This window comes from Poeciliopsis prolifica, unplaced genomic scaffold (assembly GCF_027474105.1).
Source record: "Poeciliopsis prolifica strain line A6 unplaced genomic scaffold, Auburn_PproV2 SCAFFOLD008, whole genome shotgun sequence".
NCBI lineage: Eukaryota > Metazoa > Chordata > Actinopteri > Cyprinodontiformes > Poeciliidae > Poeciliopsis > Poeciliopsis prolifica.
Window position 1 is genome coordinate 1,560,784 of NW_026562383.1, and position 22,684 is coordinate 1,583,467.

The 22,684-nt window shown below is 39.4% G+C and overlaps 1 protein-coding gene across 1 annotated transcript; it reads right to left on the reverse strand.

The window, feature by feature from the left end:
- Positions 1–689: 689 nt before the first annotated feature.
- Positions 690–18,853, reverse strand: scinlb (scinderin like b). The gene is made up of 17 exons (XM_055033452.1): positions 18,744–18,853; positions 15,163–15,350; positions 13,759–13,913; positions 11,396–11,557; positions 9,808–9,957; positions 9,352–9,441; positions 9,099–9,231; positions 7,460–7,548; positions 7,160–7,375; positions 5,915–6,048; positions 5,738–5,828; positions 4,326–4,496; positions 4,077–4,251; positions 2,233–2,348; positions 2,017–2,094; positions 1,805–1,865; positions 690–1,327 (listed from the first exon to the last, which is right to left on the reverse strand). The coding sequence occupies exons 2-17, from the start codon at positions 15,341–15,343 to the stop codon at positions 1,167–1,169; spliced, it is 2,163 nt and encodes a 720-aa protein (XP_054889427.1). The 5' UTR covers positions 15,344–15,350; positions 18,744–18,853; the 3' UTR covers positions 690–1,166.
- Positions 18,854–22,684: the final 3,831 nt, after the last annotated feature.

The window sequence follows — 22,684 nt, forward strand, 5'->3', positions numbered from 1 at the left end:
TCCTAGAGGCTGAAATGCAGGCTCTTCCATGAATCTCCACCAAATGCCTGAAATGTCTTTGCTTCACAGTCAAATCAACACTGAAGTTAGTTCTGCTTTGTGAACACCTTTGTCTGCCACACTTTTACCTTCCACTCAGTTTTCTACTCATTTATACACTGGGATTCAGCCCAGTGTGAACTGCCAGTTTTTTTAGGATAAACTTTTTTTCCTGTAGATTATAGGGGTCGAAGTGCTGTAAGTGAGTATCAAGCCAAGGCAAATTGTTTGGATGATGCATTTTTGAATTTCAGCAACTAGACTATTCAAATTGCTTTACATGATGAAAATATGAAACAGCAAAAAAAACAAAAAACATTACATTGGAGTGGGGCAATAAAGGTGCTGTAAAGATAAAACATAAGATTAAAATGAATGTTTCAGTTAATATTAATTGAATGCAAGTGTAAACAAATAGGTTTTTCCTGTGGTTTAAAGAAACTCAGGGTTTTAGCATCTTTAAAGGTTTCTGAAAGTTTGTTCCAGATTAGAGGAGGGGTCTGGTTGCCTTCGAAAGGACAGTGCAGATGTAGATTACGGTGCTGTCTTCCTTTTTTATTTACTCATTTGTTTGGCAGATGTTGCAGAATCTGATTTCTCAGTGACATTTGAATTTCCCGTTTTTTAAAAATGTTCACAGACCCAAAGGCTCTAATGACAAAGTTTTATTTAAAAGCCATTCGCAAGAACATTTCAGGATCATTTAAAATGGAACGAACACACTTGGCGTTTCCAAATGTTACACGGTGGGTCCTAAAAGTCACAAGCAGGAAATTCGACAAAGAAATGCAGGGTGTAACTGCAGTGTGTTCTGTTCAATCTTTTCATACTAAACATGACACAAACAGATATGGGGGGTTTGTCGACTGACGCCGGCAGGACACAGAAACAGAGGGGACGTGCTATTCTTGTTTCTTTTCATTTTGTTTTAAGTTTTACCTGAGGTTCTTGGTAGGTATTATAATCCCAAAGGCAACAAGCTCTGACTGTAAGCTGAGCGAACCTGATAACTGTGGCAACATTATTATTGGCACTTAGGTATTTGAATAAAGCAGGAATTAATCTGCAACATGGCGAGCTGAAAGGAAAGGAGCCAGTGTGCAAAGGACAAGGCTGGAGTTCTGTGTTCAGAAACGGGCCCGGATCCTCTCCAGTGGATCCTTGTCCCACATTTTGGGATCCCAGGCCTGGAACCAGCCAGTGAACGTGGGAGGCTCTGCCCCCTGCTTGATGGTGGTGATGGGCAGTCCGTTTCGCCCAGACGGATCCGAGTCCACGTAATCCTTGGCTGCGAAACGAGAGGTGAAAAGAGAAAAGAAACAGAATTTTATAGCTTCTACTCTGCAGACACTACATGTTTAAAATTAAGTTTTCAGCTCAGTCTTAATCAATTCAGTCTATTTATGCAGCACGCATGCCATCTCAAGGCTCAGCCCTGAACTTCAACTTCCAAGACAAATCGAACACAGAATGAATATTCATTCTGTTCACGGAATGTCTTGGAAGTTAGTAAGAGGAGCTACAATGTGACGCAGGGGAGGATATGAGTTTCCCTCCTTTTTTTAAAAGAATCATCTGTTTTTGTCACACATCTTTGATGTGAAATTTAACTTTGTGATAATTCTTTAGGAAGTCTAAATGACCAAAACATGATGCATTTATCATCTTCTTTAACTTTTTATTTAAGAACCACCCCAGCTGTTCATTCAGAACACCTAACAGGAGAATCCCCTCTGTGTTTGTTCACAGCTCTAATGTAACCAACCTATTTTGGGTGCACCACTTCTTTCCTCTGCATTTGCCTCGTTGCCAACCCAAAGGAAGAGCTGCGGGGAGGAAAGAGACACTATTAGTAAAAAAGCTCAATCAGTCAGCCTACAGCTAAGTGCAATGCTCAAATCAAAACCATGACTCTGCACACTCTGCGAAACTTTATGTGCTAAAATTACATTTCAGGAGTGAAAAAACTGTTCTTACCTGATCCCAGGCATCCAGGATCATGACATCATCAGTGGCCAGGTCTGACTGTGTGAAGTCTCCTGGCACTTCTTCCACCTGAGCATCAGTGCAAATGGAAACTCAAATTGACAGCATGCAGGTTTTACTAATGCATTATAGCTCAATGATAAAATGTCTGACTAATATATGTTTAGCATCTCTGGATAAAAATGAAGGAAGTTGTTTCCCACTTACAATAAGCCTTCCGGTTTTGTTGGAGCAGCCGAACAGACGAGGAGGTCTGTCTGTGCTCTGCAGGCTCTTTGAAGTCTGGTACTCCTTTTTGCCACCGAGAGCAGACCAGAAATCACCTGGAAAGGAAGAGAAAACAACAGCCGTCAACTGAAAGTAGTTTGCTCCATCTGGGTAACCGACAATCTGTTTGCTTGAAGGTATGTAATTTTTCTATATGCTAGTCCAATAAGTTCAAACCCTCAGGTAGTGAGACGCTTGAAAAGGACTGGATTGACCAGAGCTTTCTCATATGGAGCATGGACTAACACAGCACTGCCCCACCTTCACCTGTTGCTGCACTGCTGGTCAGATGCCTAGCACAAGACAAATGGGACTGCTCTTACCAAATGCAAAGATAGTCATGTCAGCATATTTGTTAAAGGGGCAGGATTATGTGTTTTCTAGGTATATTGTGCTATTATAAAGCACAATTAAATAACTGAGTTACCTTGTGCTGCTGTAAAAATGTCATATATATATATGATTATGAGTTAAAAGAAATGTACTTCCTAATTTAACGCTTTGAAATTGGGCCTCTGTCTCTTTAAGAACTCCTGCTCTTTTTGAAACTCCGCTTTCAGGAAGTCATCAAAACATCACTCCTGTATTAACCCTTTAGCAAGTTACTTACTGAGAAGTAGGTCATATAATGAGCTCAGCAGATGTGGCGTTCCACCAGCTGTTTGCTAATTGCTTCTGGCTAGTCTAAAGGAGCTGAACTGAAGAAGGCTGCTCTGTGAGCCGGAAGCTTGGAAACTGCACCTCAAGGAGGAGCTGCGCCTCAAAGGCGGGGCTAGGTCCAACCAAGTGTTTTGTAAAGCTGACTGACTGCCATGGAGATAAAGGGATTTCTCAAACATGCATGACAGAATCAAAGCCACACTCCAGGTATGTTTGTGATGAGGGAATAACATTATAACAAGATGTAAAACTCAAAAAAGTTGATTTGACATGATACTGCTCCTTTAAGTCCTTCTTTCTCTCCTGGCCCCATGAATCAATTCCCAACATAATACAACTCAAAATAAAATCATGTTGTCTATTGGTTTTGTTGTTCCCATCTTCCCTGGAAGACCCAGTAAGAAACGGGTTAGAGGTTCATGACCTGGTGGTATTCATGACAGGAAATGAATCACAACCTTCTTGCTCTGGAGACTCGATGAATCATCTCCATCTAGTCAAATTAAAACCAGACCTGAAGCATATGTGCAATAAATTATTCTTATTTCTTTGTTTTTCTGCTCTTTTATTATTTTATAGAATGTATTGTAATTTTATTATGTTTACATCGATTGGATAGTAAATACTGAACAGAAGACTCTATTTTACTCTACTTGTGTTTTCTCCCAAATTTTGCTGTCAAATTTGTGTGGATTAGTGTCGCGTGGCCACCAGGAGGAGTATGGAGTAAAGTACTCAGACCACAGCTGAGGTAAACTGCTTGTGTGAGCATAAACAAAATCAATGTCATATCAGATTTTATTGATGATATGACTTATTGTGTTTTTAAAGTAGTAAACAGATTCATTAATGACAATCAAAAAAATAAATATCTAGATTTAGTTTTGTAAACGCATAATATAATTCCAGTTAGTTATTTTTCCTCAGTAATCAGCGTGTTTATTTCAGTTAATGAAAATATTCTCTCAATTTCAGTTTTTGGTTATTTCATTCGTTTTAGTTAACTATAATAACTTTGATAGCCAGTTGTTCATCGAAGGAACCAAAACTGGGCAGCTGGTAAGAATCGCATTAAATCGTCCACATCTTGATCTTTATCTGCATGCATTGACTTTGAGACCCACCTGGCTCCTTGCCCTCTGACACATTGCTGGGACTGCCACCCAGAAAGCCCACAACATGCTTGACTGCGTTCATCTCCTCCTCACTGGCTCCTACGCCTCGCCACACAAACAGGCCTTTCGGGGATTTTAGCACAAACACGTCATTGGTGTTCAGGTTGGAAGCAGAGGCCTCGACCTGAAAGGGGAGGTAAAGAAAATTTAGAACCTGCGCTACACCCCATAAATCATCATCCCTGCACACCAACTCACCTCCACGGCCCGTGTGGCACCGGATGAGCTCTGGCGGATGTGAAAGAGACGAGTGGCGGCGGCCTGGGACTGCCCGTCTTTACGAGACGTTCCGCCTCTGTGGATGATCATGGGTTTGCCCTGGAAGATGCTCATCAGGTGGGGAGGCTCTTGACCCTGAGTCACTCTCACCTGTGGATAAGTGGAACTAAGTTATTTATTTAATCCACAGGAGAGGGCAGCAGCTTCCCCGTTTACTGCAACTAGGTCACAGTTGCAATAATTGCAGTTCCACATATTTGAAATGTTCTTCAGGTGTTAGAAGGCTGATTTTCTAACTGTCTTTCTGTGACTTTGAATATTCAAGCCTGATTCTATCACTACTCCCACTACATGCATTGGTAACTAATTGCATTATTTCTCATAATCCAAGCAGAGAAATAAGAGGGGCACTAAGATGGAACCTTGGGGTACCCCTGATATGATTTCTGTCTGATGAAAAATCATGTACTGGTACAAAGAAGTCCCTGTTCTTTAGGTAAAACTTAAACCAGTCATGTACTGGATCAGAGGGTCGTTTCAGTAGTATGTCATGGTACCAGCAGAACCATGATATACTATGATAGGTTTCCCCACAGTTCATATTTGCATGTATGCAGATGTCAATGAACTCTTTGACAAAGGTAGTCAACTCAATATTCTGTTTATTTGAAATTTTTCTTCTCATGCCTGTAATTCACTGTTCATTCACTTGTTACCATGGCTGTTAAATGATCACCCATTACATTAATTTAACAAGTCCTGCATCAAATGAGTCAAGACATAAAAACTCAGGGTTATTTTAGCATAACTTTAAAACTTATCACTAAGGAATTCAATTCTGATACATTGGTGTTCTTTTAAAAGGCTACTTACTGTAAAATTATAGTTTGTTAAAAATTAAAGTCACACTGCCCTCTGCTGGATATCTGCAGTAGTTATGTTTGTGTTATCAAATGAAATGACATTGAATGGATTTTTAGATTAGCATGGCACTAGAGTTCTATTTTATGTGATCCTTATCAAGTTACAACTATTTGCCACGTTGTACTAAAAGGTGTGTGAATACATTAAAAATAAAGCAAATTTCATATTTTCAGTCCTTTTAAGGTTTTAATGTCATTAAATTTTAGTTTTCAAAAAATATTAATTTTATCAGTTTTCATTAGAAAAAAAGACAATCTTTTTTCTCTATTTAAGGGACTTGCAAATGCAACTTTGCTTAATCTGTTAAAGTGCATCAAACTGTGACATTTTTGTTTGCGCTGTACCCTGCCACTTTGTAAATGTAGTTTGTTATTATGACCTATTATGATCTATCTGTCTGAACTAGATACCAGTCTGCTCTGTTTGCCTGCATAAGCAAGGGGTGTCTGTGTGTGTCGTGTTCCAACCTGAACTGGGGATCCTCCCATTGAGTCATCCAGTTTCACTGTGAGGAACGCAGAAGCTGCCAGTTCGTCCTGCGTGCATTTCAGCCCCTGCCTGACAGAAGAACACACACAGTCTGAGAAATTCTCCTTCTACGCGTCTCCAGCGTTTCTACCTGTGTCCGTGCTCCAGTTCCTCACCAGGTGTAGATGATGTGTTGCTCCCTGCTCCCCTGTCTGTAGCTGTAGAGGATGAGGTAACAGTCTCCGCCGTAGAAGTGGCCGTGAGTAGCAGGATCCACGAGGACCTTATCCCCGCCTTCGACTCGCCAAATCTGAACACCAGAGAAGGTTTTTTTTCAGTTAACGAGAACAAACAGCATAACAAAAACTGAAATTGAAGAAACACTTTTGTTCACGTAAATAAATAAAAACAATAATCAATGGGGAAAAATTAACTGGAACTATGTTGGGCATTTATAAAACTAACTAAAACATGCAGAAATTATTTAAATAATAGGCTTTTATTTTGTGTTTAATAACCTATCTCACACTGAGGTGAAACTGATATTTTTTCCCATGCAGGCAGTTTATGTAAGCTGTGGGCAGAACTTACACTAGTAATCAGAATGACGACAGCAAAAGCTGAGAGAAAACATAAGTCAGTTGGTTGATCCACTGTAATTAGACATTTTGTGAAAATGGAACCTTCTGTTCAGTATTCATTACCCAATTGATGTATACATAACCATAATAAAGATATTTTGACCTTTTTGAATTCTGCACCTTATAATTAACCAAAATATGAAAAACTAAAACTACTACTACATTAAAAAAAACAACTAGGCTAAATATAAACAATATTTACACTGCAAGAACTCAAACTGACTGACAAGTAACTTTTCAACAAGGTTATTACAGTTAACTTATTTTTCTCTAGATTCTAGAATACTGCATATATTTTAGAACATTTGAAATAATGTTTCAAGCTAAAGGACTACTTCCATAAGCAGATTATTTAACTCATAACAACACATTTTTTCCCATGTCGTAAGTGAAATAATCTGCCAATAGAGCCAGTACTTTTTCATCAATATTAAGGAATTATTGACTTAAAACAAGCAGGGACATGTTGTTTAAAAAGTTATTTGTAAATTAATTTTGTCTTATTCCACATGTAATAAGATATTTTCACCAGAAGCTCGACCAGAAGTACTTGGTGAGATTTTGTGTTTTTGCAGTTCAACTAATAACAACTAATAAAAACAAGAAAATACACTCTAAAAACTAATTAAACTAATGACATTAGACAAAACAAAAAGTAACAGCAAAATGAAACTAAACTATCCTGACAAACCAAAAACTATCATGATCCTGTTTTTCACACAGGCTGGGGCTGGTGACCAGACTCTCTGTGCCAGGTTGCTCTTAGAAACACACTCCTACCTGGATCTTGCCTTTGCCGTCATCCACCATGCCGTGCTGGGCAGCCATGGCTGTGTTCGAGTGCAAGGTGGAGGCATCAAAAGGCACTTGTTCCACTTTGGCGATGCGACCAATAGCGTAGGCCTTACTGGGTCCTGTTGTCTCATCTTTGTCCCTCCAGTCGCTGAAGAACTGCTTGAACAAGGTGGTTTCTGCTCCGGCAGGAAGGACTTGAATCTGCAGGTGTAACTTGACTGTTAGCTTTAGCTTAGCAACACTTTGTGGGACGTTTTTGACTTGTCAGGCATGCAGGGACCTTACCTGTGTTTTGTTGCTGTAACCCTTGTCTTTGATGAACTGCTGTCCTGCAGACATGGCGGCTTTACGCTCAGAAGAATTGGCTTTTGGACCTGTCAGAGTTAAAAAGGACAAAGCCATCAGTTTATACTGTGGTGCAATTCTAATTTAATTAAATTCTTTATTTAAAAAAAAATGACAGTAAGAAATACTAAAATGTAGTTTTCGTTCATGCAGCAAGATTTTCCTTCTCACAACATGGCCAGAGCACCTCAAACACTGAAATGCATGATTTTGACCCAGAATACCGAAAGAGTTCTAAAGGTTCTAAAGAGACTTAAGAGACTTCTCTGCAAAATTTAAGAAAAAAAAAAGCAAATGTTTTTTTTTTTTATTTCCGTGATTTGTTCTGTCACTGCAGAGAGAGAAGGATCAGATTAAGCTCTGGAAGGGGACAGGAAATTCCACAGTTAGCAAATGAGGTGGACTAGCAATGCTTGCTGTGTCGTTCAGGACATGTTACTGTGATATATGGTCCTGATCATGGCAGTTATAACTGCCATACAGCTACAGTCTTCAGTCAGAAGCTCCTTTAGAGTCAGTGTGAGACTGACTGCTACCAGAGATCCTTCCTTCTCACAGAATCACCATCCACAACCACTCTCTAGTACTTGGATACTATGAGAAATAACAATGTTTAATTTCCCTCTGGGCTAAATTAAGTAAACATGAAAGCAAAGTTCATCCATTTTCTGGGACTGACTTTGGATTTGGGAACACCGTTTGGGAAACCTACTGTTCCTGGACTTTATGCATTCTAGTTGGTACATGTGTCTGAAACACCCAGTGGCATTAAAGCTCCAACCTTCTTAGTCAATGTGTCAGCCATTGATGTTAAAAAATTGTTCCATAGCCACCATGAAACCTTTATACCATTTAGAAGGTTTTGGACAAGAAAGAATTCGTTGCCTAAAAACTAAGACATTCAGGAATGACAACCGTCGACAAACCAAATAACTTTTAACTGTTTGACCGCACTGACGAGAATGTTTGGAGGATTCCAGGTGGGGCTTTTCAACCTCGCCACACTGCAGCAACTGGCAAGCATGACGGTGGCAGCCTGATGCTGAGGGTCACTGCAAGTGGAAGGAATAACCAGGAAGGACTGATTAACCCTTAATTAGATGGTTCAAATCTAAAGTGTTTTTCAGTCATTATAATAAAATGTGAGTTTAACTAATTTATTAACAATATTGAATAAACAGTTACAATTGTTAATAAACAGTGAAATGATTTAATTATGTTAAGTCATTTAAACCTGGTTTGTATAATTTTTTTTTTGACTTTAGCAAGACAAATGTCTCATTGCTCAGGGGTAATATTTACCTAATATTGGAGCATTTACTGAAAGGTCAATTAATATACATTAATTGCAGTAAATTAAATTCAAATAAAATTAAATTTGCGATGTTCATCTTTCTGATTGACTTGTCAGTCAATTTTATCACGCTAACGTAAAGCTAACATAGCGAGCCTGTTGGTCAAAGATACAACAGTCCAACATTGATGAGGTGTTTTGGAAAATGATGGATGGATTTGAACCCGTGAGTGTCACGTTAATAATTTTTCTGCTCCATCATCAAGATATGAAGACTTTCAGTACCCTTCCAAACGAAGATGTTCCTGTCCACCCCATTGTCCAGGATGTAGCACTCCTCAGGGGACAGCATGGCCTGTTTGAAGGGACTGGACGGAGCCACAGCCGTCACCTTCATGGAGCCAGAGGCATCTGAGATCTGAAGGGCAACAAGGCACAGTCACATTAAAGTGCTTTGTAGACTGTAGTGGCGTTAAACAGCTTTGTTTTAGAAGGTCCCATGCAGTTGTTAAGACTTTGCAGACAGTTTAATATTTACCATGTAGAGGGCGCCCTTCTTCCTGTTGGAGGTATCCACCCTGTCATCATCGGGAGTGCTGGGTGCAATGGTGGGTTTGGATCCTAGAGCCTGAACAAACAAGCTGAAAAGTCAGTCACTGTGATTTTGTCTGCTGATTTCCATCAGGAAATCAGCAGAATGGCAGCAGTTTGATTGGTTGATGTGAGTTCCCTCTAACTTCAGCCAGATCAAAACTAAACTTAAGAAAAAGGATCGATCTCAAACTTCACCCCTGTCCTCGGGTTCATTATTCTCCTGCGATGTAAAGGAAGTGTTTACCATGTGGCACAGAACTGTCACAGAGACAAAGAGCATCTTTGTGTCTGCCCGTTCCCATGCCATCAGACATTAATTCCACAGAACGATCCTGATTGAGGCTCAGGCTCAATGAGGTTCATCAGGAAAAAGAAATGGAGGAATGTGAGAATGTTTCACCTCTATGATGTCAGAAGGTTCGCCTCCCTCCTCCACCATGTGCACCTTGGCTCGGCCGTTTCTCTCATTGTCTCTGATGTCGATGGCCACCTGGGAGGCCTTGAGCCGCTCGAAACGGTTACACTCACTGCCGCACCACTGATACACATCCTGCAGGACGGGGAGGAAAAGAGAGGAAAAGTTTAAACCCTCAACTGTCTGGAAAGACAAGAAGACAGGAGCGTCACCTGCAACATCATTTATGACTTTAGGAGTTGAAAGACCTTTTGGGTGTAGAGTAACAGGCCGTCACCCTCCATCCAATTTCCACTGATTCAAAATGACATAATCCAATCAAATATTATCTGTATAGCACATTTCAGTAACGAAGCAGTAAGAGGTGCATCATAAAAACACAAAAATCAACAACGGAAACCTTACATTACATTTATTCAACACCAGATGCAGTGTGTCACAAAACTGTTTATACAATGTAGTGGAAAATTTTAAGATTATCACATGATTATAAGCAAAACAATGCCTAACAGTTTAATGATTCTTGTGTAATACACATGCTCATAAAAAAGTATTGTGATGCCATTTCTCTCACCTTGAGAAATGGCATCCGAAAACTTTCTCTATTAAATTGTTTCTAGCTCATGATGTGCTTGACTCCTCCAGAGAAACAAGATACATTCCAATCTGTTCTGTAACCAAGTCGATGTTCAAACTCTGTGGATGAAGTGAAACCCTCCCTGTAAAACTGTATCTGTGTTCGGATCCAGGCTCTTCCTCCTCACTGTGTTCAGTCAGCAGAGACTTCAAACGCTGTGAAGCCTTTGAATAAACACTGATTAAGAATGTATTCTTTCTCTGGTTCTTTGGGTTTTGAAACAGTTTTTCCTCACTCTTTGTTAAAGAAAACTTTCCACAACAGTTTGCCGTCACAAACAGGATCCAGCGAGTTGAGAGATGGAGGTCAACGGGAGATCAGATGCAATGACCTGAGGAGTTTGACTTCAGTCCACTTCCACGTCAATCAAGGAGAGTCTGGTCTCGTCCCTGCGACTGTCTACTGACCGGATCCAGAAGAACCTTAGCAGTGAGGACTGTTTCAATTTTTTGTTGTGTGTTTGTTTGTTTGTTTTCATTTATTTATGTATTTCTGCTGGGACAGGCTCAGGCTGCTGGTGAACTAAGGTCAATACTAAGCAGGAAGTAAGAATAATAATCTAAAGAGTCAATACTGGGTGTTTTTATTCTTTTTCTACCTTTAAAGGAAGAAAGTAACTGTCTAAAACTTGGATACTGGCTACTTTTAATCTTTTTTCACCTCTAAGTAAAGAAAGTAGCTATCTAGAAGGCGGATAGTGGGTGTTTTTAGTCTTTTTTCACCTCCAGGAGAGAAAGTAAAGAAAGTAACTATCTAAGGGAAGATAGTGGTTGCTTTTCAGCATTTCTACACATTCAAAGAAAGAAAGCCAGTGGAGAGATGCCTCACTGAAAAATGTGTTCTGGATCCTCAAAGAAAGGTTCGGAGTGGCCTGCACCTGAGTTTGGAATAATAAGTTATCATTTTAAGATTCAGAAGCATCATAAGGACTCTGACCTTTCCCAGGTCGATGATGAAACAGTCTCCCTTGTTGAAGCTGGACCAGGACATTTCCACCTCTGTTGCTCTGATGGCTCTGCGGCCCTTCACGTGCAGCAGGCGCTTCACGTTCATGTCATTGGTCACCACGTGCTTGAAGCCTGAAGCCACGCCCCCTTTCTGCGGAAGAAAGTCACAGCCAAATGTTGGAGAGCATTCCAAACTCATCATTCACACGGTGCAGGAAACACATACTTTGTGGTGGAAAGAGAATTCTTTCAAACGACATAAAGTTTGTTTGTAGAGCAAATTTCAGCAACAAAGCAGTTCTAAGAGCTTTACGCCATAAAGTACGGTCACCGTTTTGTTAGATGTCATCATCAAAATCATCAAGCAAATATCATGCATTGTTTCAGTTTCAACCACGGAACAAAATATTTCGACCTTTGAGCACAATTGATTAAAAATGGTTGAATAAATAAAGGATTTATTAGAACAGGAGCCACATCAACCATTCAGAGCTCAGTCACACGGTTCTGATCTGTAGATGTTCGGACTTTTAGATTCAGGTATTTTCTGTTTTGATCATTTCTGTCATTTCATGAGAGGAACAACAAAGAAGGGAAGCATGCAGTTCAGTGGCTGGAACCAGAGACGGATCACTAAATTCAGAGGAATGTACTGTTGGACCTCCAAATGAACACCAGATTTATGCTGTTCTTCCTGCTGCGTGGTTGTTAAAAGTTTCCACGGTAACAATGCAGCCCCTGTTGTTGCCAGCCCTGGAAAAGCTGATGAAGTTTGGTTCTGTTGCTTCACTGTGAAAGGGCATCTGGACCAACATGTGCAGCACAGTTTCCAGCCTCCAAAAGTAGTAAACAAGAATTTGAGCTAATTGCATTCAGCTAAAGCCAAGCTTGTAGGCGTGGTTTGTGTGTGTGTGGGTGGGTGTGTGTGTGTGGGTGGGTGTGTGTGAACTAGGGTTTCATATTTCTATGGGAGCCTATTTCTGTCGACAATGTGAGGCTGTGGGGACATTTTTCTTGATCCCCATGAGGGGAAATGCAGTTTTTGGGTTAGGAGTATGTGATGATTAGGGTTAGGGTTAAGCTGTAGAAAATGAATGGAGGTCAATGTAAAGTCCCCACAAGACATGAAAACATGACTGTGTGTGCATGGTGTCTAAATGAGAAACATGTGGCTGGTAAAAGTGGTTTGGCTTTGTGCTTCAAATGTCCAACTTTGAACGAGCTGGTCGGGTGAGTTAAAGCCAATCAAAATCAGACACACCCCGAAGCTGAAGTGACTCTCTGAACTTCTAATCATAACCTCCTCTGTGCCAAAGTTCAGAAGACATAGCAATCATTAAACAGGGTAATTATGTGTAGGTCGACTGATCATAACTTCTTCTTCTTCTTCATTCCATTAATCATTCTGACTCTCACAGAGAACTATGAATTTAGTTCCCCTTTATTTAAACTGGTAAAACTTTAACTAGAAGCAGTAAAAAAGTCAAAACAAAAATTCTGTCAAATTCTTGCAAATGATACCAAAGTTTTAAATTAATAATTTAAATGCATTTACTTGCATTTTATTTTTATCTTTGTTCCAGAGTTTAAAATATAAATATTTTTTTTATAAAGTTTAAAATATTAAAAAACTTTTAATGTTTGTTTGACTGTTATAAGTTTGTGTTGTAGTGAACGCTGGTTCTTCATGTTGTTTCCATGATGAGGGTCATGAGTATGAAAACAATTCTCACTCATAGCTGATAGTGAAACACTTCTCTATAACTTGGATCATGGCAGAAAATCACAGATTTATTCCCTCTTTTTTCTGTAAGGTTGATGATGGTCCTTCTATTTATAGCTAAAATACTCAACTTCAAAGGGACTTCTATCATTTTTGGAACAGTTTCAGTTTTAGATTTTCTAAGTTCTTTTCTTAACAAAAGATTTTTCCTCTGCTGGACTTTTGTGAGAAACAGGAATTGTAATGATTATGAGCGTGGAAAGGATCCCTAAGTGAGGTTTTCAACATTATTTATAGAAAAATAGTTCAAGCAGCTATTTAAGGCAAATATACAGGATTGGAAAATCATTTTATTAAAGGTTACATCTCAACATATTTGATTTTCACTCAACTGTTTCAGGATTTTGCTTTATTTTGTGACAGGAAATGTTCCAACTTTTTGATAAAGGATGTGTAAAAAGGTAAGCAAAAAAGAAAGTTATTGATTGTATTTGATTAATTTGTGAAACAATCAAAAACAAAGGGAAGGTGAAAACAATGTTGAAAAGAACACATACATGTTCTATTTTATCGGGTTAGAATACATATAAACCAGATTATATTGTGTCTTGTCAGAGAGCAAAGCTCACCTGGTACTTGATTCCTGACTTAAAGTATCCCAGGAAGGTGTTGGACTCATAGTTCTGCACCTCCCTGTACTGGACCGGCCCACCGCCCAGGAAGTCATCCAGCTGCGTGGCAAAGATGGCCACCGCTCCACTCTCATCCTGCGAGCATTCGTCGCCTGCAGAGGACAGACAGCAGCTCTCTGATTCACTGCGTTTGCAGGAGGACTGAGCTTCTTTCAGAGCAAACGGCTGCTCTCTGCTTGGTTTAGTCACATTAACCAAACACACATATCCTGAATGACACATTGCTTTATTCCACCTTGCCAGACTTTATTTGTATTTCTGTGGTTTAAAGACATTTAAAGACACACAGCGGTTTCTGCTTTTGGGTCCCTGTTCTTGTTTTGCAGCTGAAGCATTCAAGAAACAACTGACTCCAGGTTTAAATCCAGACAAGTTAAACCTGACTGGCTGCGCTGGGGGGGGAATGAAATCCACAGAGAAGAGAAAATGCAAATGGAATTTCACAAGCAGCTCTGACGTTTTAGAATTTTTCAGTTTGACGTACAAAAGAGGATGTTTCAATCTCCTATTTCAAAATAAAAGGAACTTGCTATTTTATCAGGTTGTTTTGTGTGTAAGCACTGTGTTGCATGCATGCACAATAATTGCATCAGCTTTGGAGGAAGTGAAGTCTAGAATTATCAAAGCGAAATATTAAAAAGCACTGTAATACATAAACTGTTAAAGACCGATGCCAAGTTGTGCATTGGTCTAAAGTGACGAAGAAGTAAGAAAAAGAACCCATGGTGTTAAATTTCTTTTAAGTGTGGTGTGCATTTGTATTCAATCCCTAGAGTCAATCCTCTGCATAACTATATTTTGCTGCAGTTTCAAATATTAAAGTTTCTGCCTATTATTCTTTGGAAATGTCAGATAATGGTCACCATCTCAAAATATTGGCTTACATCATTTCTGAACAAAAAAACAAAACAAAAAAGCTTCAGGAAAAAGATGACTTGGGCCATTAATTTCAGGTGACGTCATGCCACCATATCCCAAATGGATTCATGTCAGGACTTTGACTGGGCCACTCTGACACTTTAATAATCCTTTATGTAAGCCTTTCCATTAAAGCTCTTTCTGTATGTTTAGGATCATTGTCCTGTTTGTCTTTTCTTCTGCTTTTCATTACTCCCAATAAAACACTTTGACGTTTTTAGAAGACAAATTTTGAAAATGTTCAAATATTTATGAATAACTTTGTTAGTCATTGTCAAGAAATAGACCCAGTGCATTAGAGAATTAATAGTGAAATCATAAAATCTACAGTCAGGGCAGACTTAGAATACGTTTTGTCCTGCAGGAGATGGCTCAGACGTCTTGGGGTTTCATGTGTGTTTCATGTGTGTGTCGCAGTCTCACCCAGCCACATGTGTATGTTGTAGGACGGTGCTGAGGTGGTGAAGAGCAACAGGTAGGCGTCCCCGGTGTAGAAGCTGCCATGCAGTCCTTTGGGGACGGGCTTGAGGTCCATGTTCTCGATGCGCCACACCTGCAGCCCCGGACCCTTCCCTGCGTTTTCAAACTCCTTGTGGGAAACCATGATGGCTCTGAGGGGAGAGATGGGAAAACATGGAGACAGAGGAGAGACGGAAGTTCAAGCCGATTTAGCCTGGAAAGAATTTGCAGAATGTAGATGTTTGTGAACCTAAAGGCTGGACAGATGGTAAAGAGTCAGTAAACACACAGCCAGCATTCACACATTTTGACAAGTAGGTTCTATTTTAGCATCAGCATCATGACGTGTTTCCTGAGCAGCGCTCCTAAACACAGGATGTAGTGAAGAACAGAGAGAGCAGAACCTGCTTTGGTTATTAGCCATTAACTTGTGATCTATTTTCTTATTTGAATATTTGGTGCTTTTACAAAACTAGATAAGTCAGTTCTGAAAACCTCACTTGTATCAAGAGCCTTAGCCAATGAGCGACTTTGGTCATTTTAGAAATAACTTTAAATGTTTTTCTCTCATGTCTCTTGTCGTCTTTGTCTCTCCATGCCGGATGCAGCATGTGCAGGATGATGCATGAATCAGACACACCCTGGTTATCCACTGATTCCATCAGGTCAACTGTGCAAGAGGAGGAATAATTCATTTCTCACTCCTGTTTGGTCAATTAAATCTGCCTGGCAACCAAATCCACCACACTAAGATTCCATGACAGGTCACAAAAAACAACATTGAATTCAACTTTTAGATGACATGGACCGTTTTGTTCATTTCACAGAATTTTCTGAGTCTTTTTCTGTGTCATCTGTTATATTCCAGTAAGCTGATGCTATTGTCTGTTTTAGAGGCCAGAATAAATTGGACTGAGTCACATCTCATGGTAACAGTGAGTGGAGATGGATCCACAGATAGATCCAACATTGAAATATGTATTGGTCCTGATACTGATTATGTATCAGTGACAATGTGACTGATCCATTAAAACAGATCTCTTCAGTTCAATCATATGCTTTGTGCTTGCCTTATTATTTATTTTACATTATATTTTGAATTTCTAATTGTTTTTTCTGACCCATTTGGAAGAAGGTTTTTGCTGCACTTTATTTCTGCATGTTTGACCAAAACAGCCAACTTATTGTTTTTGTCAGTTTCAGTTTCGAGTCGATGGTTCGCCGTTGGAGATGCAGGTCTGCGTCCTTAATGTCAGATTTATTTGTGAAAAACCGAGAGGGGCGGCGATATCAGCGGCTGATATATCTATGTTTCCATTTTTAAAGAAAAAAAAAACTTTGCAGGAGCGGCTTATAGTGAGGTGCACTCTATAGTCCCGAAAATACGGCAAGTGTTCAAAATTCAGTCATATTTTCACCAGACTAAATATTCGATTCAACTCATAAATATGCAGTTCACTACATTTACCTCCATTTTAAACATTTAGTTTACTAAACATATATTTAATTAGAAAGTTAAATATTTAAGTCAGAGCTTAAATATTGGGTTTAAATATTAGTTAAGAAAATAAATATTTTGTTTGGAATGAAATATTGCTAACAAACTAAATACTTAATTTCGAGCTCGATATTAAACATTTAATATTTGCAAACTAAATATCAGTTTTAGTTTGGTGAAAATGCAAAATCAATCAGAAATATTGCTTTTATTTATTTATTTATTTATTTATTTATTTATTTATTTATTTATTTATTATTATTATTATTTTTGATGAGTGCTCCATCTATATATAGTGCAATTACACTATGGAGTAAAGTGTAATTAAATAAACACCTGAAAATGTCAAAAGTCATTCTTCCTGTTTTGATTCCGGGCCATAAGCTATAAACCATATCTATAAAGCTTTCAACAGATAAGTAATCAATGTCTGTGCTCAACAAACAGGCCAATGGCCTTGCAGCCATGGTGACGAGACCGGCCCACCTTTTAAAGTCACATCAGTTTTTAAGCAGCTCTTAGGATCACCATCCTAAGACTGAATGGTAACATCAGAACCATTCAGTCTGATGGTGGAATTTAACTTGTGGGGCCCACAGATCGATGAACATTTCAGACCACCATGAGTCAAGAAGACATTTCTTTGAGTTGATGAGTTCATCCTGTCAGATATTATTTATTATCAGTAGAGTGTTGCAGAATCTGAACGTGTTGAAGTGAAAATAGTCCGTCACTCGTTGAGATTGCTTTGCAAACAAAGTGGCTCTGAAACATAAACCTCAAGAACCAATAAGAAAAGATTCATTAGCAGAAGCAGAACTGGAATCAAATAAAGACTTATTTAAAATTAAACCATCAAATGATACAATTTCAACTGTTGCATTCACATGTAAACCATGTCTGTTCCTAATTTTACATTTTAAATTACAACGAATAAATCTTTTAAAATTGTTTTACATCTCCATTTTGAAAAGCAAAACAGGGAAAATGAAAAATGCTGAGCTATTTCCTGTCAGTCAGGAGCTCTCGGACGCCGCCCGGTGGCCTGGAGGCTTCCTGCAGCGGCTTAGCTGCGTATTCCTGTGGCCGGCTCTGTTACACGTCACTAAATCTTGGACTCTTAATAAATAAAAACTGAGTGTCGGCTCTCACTTTTCAGAGATTATAACGACTGCCTTTTCCGTGATTACACAAGAGCCAGATTACACGTCTGCGGGATTACAGCAGCTGAGAGCCCGACTCTTTCAGCATGCAGGGCTGCATGATGTGCGCCAAGCTGATCAGAAAAGCGCACATGCACCGCGGTAAGGACTGTTATTACAGAGGAGTGTGCTCAGCTGAGTGGCAGCTCATGCAGCTCAGGTTTCAGAGGAAAGAGGACTTCCTGTAAGATCTCCACTGATCGATCAGCTGCCTCCACTGCAGCGGACTAATGCACTTTATTAATGCACTTTATGAACAGTCAGTGCAGTAACACCGAATTAAGAGCATGCATGAAATGTACCCATTCCTGCTTAATCTCAGACTTCATGTATTATTTGTAATATGAAATATGCATTAAAAGATTACAACCCCCCCCCCTCCCCCTGCCCCGTCCCCCACCCTCCGAGAGGTATTATTTATTATATAAGATTCAAGAACTTTGTGCATTTTACCGTAGGCTATTTTGCAAAGTATAAAATTTACTGCGGATATTATAAATAATAAAGACATCAAGATATGCACCAATAACTGATCACAACCTCTACACCCTCCTGCTCTCACACCGCGATCCTCCCAGCAATCCCAGACCCCACTAAAACACACACACACCTATACACACCTATACACACACACACACACAGAGAGAGAGAGAGAGAGAGAGAGAGAGAGAGAGAGAGAGAGAGAGAGAGAGAGAGACATCTGAAAAATCCCGCAGTAATCCTGCCAGTCCCGCACAAGCAAAGAGTCCAAATTAAGCATCAGATGACCAGAACAAGTCATCAGAACCATTCTGCATCAAAAACTCAAGCGAATGTTCAGAACCCAAAGCAAACGGTACACTCACAGTTTTACAGGATGAGTCGCACAAGCAGAGGCAGACAGAGGAGCAGGAGAGCCGCTGGAGGTGGAGATGAAGGAGTGGGGCGTCTGAGGACGGGCTTTATGTTTTACTGTGGAGTTAAAAAAAATAAAAAACGAGAGAGAGACGTGGAGGAGGAGGAGGAGGAGGAGGAGGAGGAGGAGGAGGAGGAGGAGGAGGAGGAAGAGGAGGAGGAGGAAGGCTGTGGACCGTGTCAGAGGAGGGAGGCGCTCTGATTGGTCCGCAGCAGCAGGAGGAGAGGTGGTCCTGTCACTGCTCTGTTCAGAAACTGCTTCAGCTTTTAAAAGTCAGTCAACATTATGGCCGCCGACAGGAGAGGAGGAAACAAAAAGCTTTCACCCCGAGTTAATCTCTCTTAAAGTTTGTAGCAGTGAATCGTTATTTGGTCAGAGTTCCCTGCCAACTTCCTGTCATTGTTTTTTCTCCTTCTTTTTTTGAATCACCACATACGCCTTAAAGGAGCAATATTATGTTAAATTATCAAAATGTCAAAAACATCCAGGGAGTGTTGCTATGATTCTTTCATGCATGTTTGAGAAATCCTTTAATCTCCATGGTAACCATTCAATTGTGCAAAACGCCTGGGTGGACCTAGCTCCGCCTACGAGAAGCAGCTCCTCCTCACAGCTGCAGTTTCCAAGAGTCCTTCTGGCAAAGCAGCCCTGACCCACAACTCCACCTCTCAGCTCCTTCAGACTAGCCAGCAGCAATTAGCAAACACCTGGTGGAAGACCGCATCAAATGAGCTCATTATAGGAGCTGCTTCTCATGGTAAAGCTGGTAAAAATGTTATTAAAGGGTTATTACAGGAGTCATGTTGTGATCACTTCCTGAAGATTTACTTTTCAAAATGCGTAGGAGTTTTTAAAGAGACAGAGGCCCAATTTGTAGTTAATAATTGAAGAAGTCACATTTCTTTTAAGCTACATTTGATATACACAGCATTTTATAACAACTGGTGTTAACATAGTTACTCGATTGTGCTATAAAGTCTCACTAAGTGTCTAAAAAAAAATACATAACACTTCCCCTTTTAAAGCAGTCACCCAACCGTCCGTTCACCTGCTGGTTTTCATTTTGTCGCTCCAAGGCTTCAAGCTTCAGGAGGAGAGAAGGACATGCAAACTGTGAGCCTGTGAGTCGACGTACTGCAGCTCCTTTCCAGGGTCCATAATTATACATGTTAGGTTGACTTTGTTGTTGTGTTTGCAGGTGTGTGTGTGTGTGTGTGTGTGTGTGTGTGTGTGTGTGTGTGTGTGTGTGTGTGTGTGTGTGTGTGTGTGTGTGTGTGTGCGTGCTTTGTTTTGGTCCATCATGTAAAATCCCAACACTGATAAAAAGTGTCTCTGTAAAAACTTGAGATTTGTTGTGAATATTTTCTATTCTGCTTTTAAGTGTTTACATTAGTTGTCGCTGAAAATGTAAAGTTGACTTTGCTTCAGGAGGAGAGAAGGACATGCAAAACAAACTTCCTCCTAGATGATGTCACCTGGATGTTCAGGGTAATTAATTCAGATTCCTGGAGGCAAGTTAGGTGTTCGTGTGTTTGACTGCACTTTCCACGAATCACACAATATAGAAGTGAAAAAAGTACAACGGACAGAAGGTGTTCCAGTCTGAGTTCTTGTAATATTAGTGCAACAGATCAAGACTGCAGGAGGCTCCATAGAAATAAAAACCTTCAGAACATCTATATAAATATGAGACCACTAATCTATTTTATTTCCATTTACAATTAAATAGTATTTTTTGAACAGTACAAAAAAAAAAAAGCATTAAACACCCACCCCATGTCCAGCAGGAAAAAGACAAAAATGCTGCTTTTAGCATGTTGTAAAAAGACAAAATAGTTTACAGTTGTTTTATTTTGTTAGGGAGCGGCTCAGAACCTGCAGAGCGGAGCCGTGTGTGTACTCATCACTCAGCTGAATGCCGCAGGCTGGAACAGGTCGACTCACCATGTGTTTGCTGCTCTCTGCTTTTACAGAGACAGCAATGTCACTACAGTTAGCTGAAGCACACAAAACAATGAAAACTGAAATTTAGAAAAACATTTTTGTAAACTGTAATAAATAAATACTGCAAGTGATGGGGAAAAACTAACTGGAAGGATGTCAGACATTTATAAAATTAATTTAAACATACAAGCTATACATAAAACAGCCTTCATTTTTGTGTTTGAGTCTGTCAAATTGGCACTCCATACACTTCCAGGCATCACTTAGTCCATAAAGTGGCAGCAGTAAAAGCTGTGATAAAATGCCATAATTTAATACTTTTTTTTTTTTTGGAAAATTAAATTTTCTGCAGAGTATTCATTACCCAATCCATGTATATGCAATCACAGTACTCTTGTTTCACCTTTGTAAATTCTGCACCTAAAAATTAACCAAAGGACGAAAAAATTAAAACTCTAGTTAGTTAAAAGTTTGAACTAAATGAAATTAATCAATATTTAATTCATGAATGAATTAATTATTTAATTAATCTTCCAAGCCACTCCTTTGTGAAACTAATTAAAGCAGTGGCGTTCAAAGCGGGGCGTGTTCCAGTTCTGCCTCTCGGGGTGAAACAACCTGATCAGCAGGTCAGGGTTCTTCTCAGGCCTTCACCGAGTCATCATTTGATCCAGGTGTGTTAAACCAGAGAGAACTAAAACACACAAGATGTCGGCCCTCCCAGACAGACTTTGGGCTCCACTCGGTGTGGATGCCTTCACAGATCCTTTCATCATGTTAGACAGGCGGAGAAACATGCAGATTCCGATTCATGGAAGGAGCAAAGCTTGAACAGAAAAATGGAGGACGTCATGCATCAGCCTGTGAAAGTGTTTATGTCAGCGCTTTAGACAAACAGATGTTTAAATATCTACAACAAAAACCAGAGAAATGATTTCACCTTTTTGTAAAATGCTAATTCTGGTGAAAATAGGATAACTTCCTATTTTCCTTTGTAAAACTAAATGGCTAAAATTTGGGTTATGTGGCGAGTCACAAGAAAAAAGAATGTTCTGCTCATTGTTCATCATATTTTCACCATGTTATTCTTTCATTTATAAATGTTTGTAACAGTTTCAAGTTAAATATTTAATTAGCAAGCTAGCTATTTAGCTTCCAAACTAAATATTCACATTACAAACTAAATATTTTACTGTAAGCTAGATATTTAGTTTCCAAGCCAAACATTTAGCTTACTAATGAAATATTTAATGTGAAACTGACATTTATGAATGAAAAAATAACATGGTGAAAATCTGGACCACCATTTTTTTCTCTTATTAGTTAAGCATATTGGAAAAAAAAATTTTAATAAATTGATAGCACTATTAAATTCACACAAGTAGAAGCAAATGTATCTGTTTCATCGTTTGTTTCACCTTTTGGCAGCCGGAGCTCACTGGTTACTACTGGTCACTCGCTGTTGTTACTGTGTGGATTTGGTGAGCGGGTCCGGGGGCAGACGGGCTCAAACAGGATGTGACACGCTTTGTGCAGATGACCTGCTGAGCTTCATGGACAATGACCAGCAGGGATCAGATCCTTATCATGGGGGGCTTGAAGCAAAAATCCCACAAATGACACAAAGTATTCACACCTTTAAACTTCCTGCTTATTCCACCAAATATCAACGTCTCAACTCTTCCTGAGTCAAAACTTTAGCGTTGCTGTTTCCAAATGACTGTGATCTTGTTTTCTTTGCATTATTTGAGGTCTGAATGCTCTGCATCTTGTTTTGTTTCTCTGACCTTTTTTTATTTTCTGCAAATGAATATTTGCTTGAAATTTCAGAGACATGTCAGTAGTTCATAAAGTGAAAAAACAATGTTTATTTATACTCAAACATATATCAGTAAATCTGAGAAACTGGTGAAATATATGTACAGATATATGTATGTATATGTTACA

What these genes read in the sequence shown, in the direction of transcription:
- scinlb (XM_055033452.1), bottom strand. Translation starts at nt 15,343, where the DNA reads ATGGTTTCCCACAAGGAGTTTGAAAACGCAGGGAAGGGTCCGGGGCTG. An exon ending in CAACACATCATCTACACCTG is followed by an intron (nt 5,829 to 5,914) that starts GTGAGGAACTGG and finishes TTCTTCTGTCAG; the next exon opens with GCAGGGGCTGAAATGCACGC. An exon ending in GTGCCACACGGGCCGTGGAG is followed by an intron (nt 4,252 to 4,325) that starts GTGAGTTGGTGT and finishes CTCCCCTTTCAG; the next exon opens with GTCGAGGCCTCTGCTTCCAA.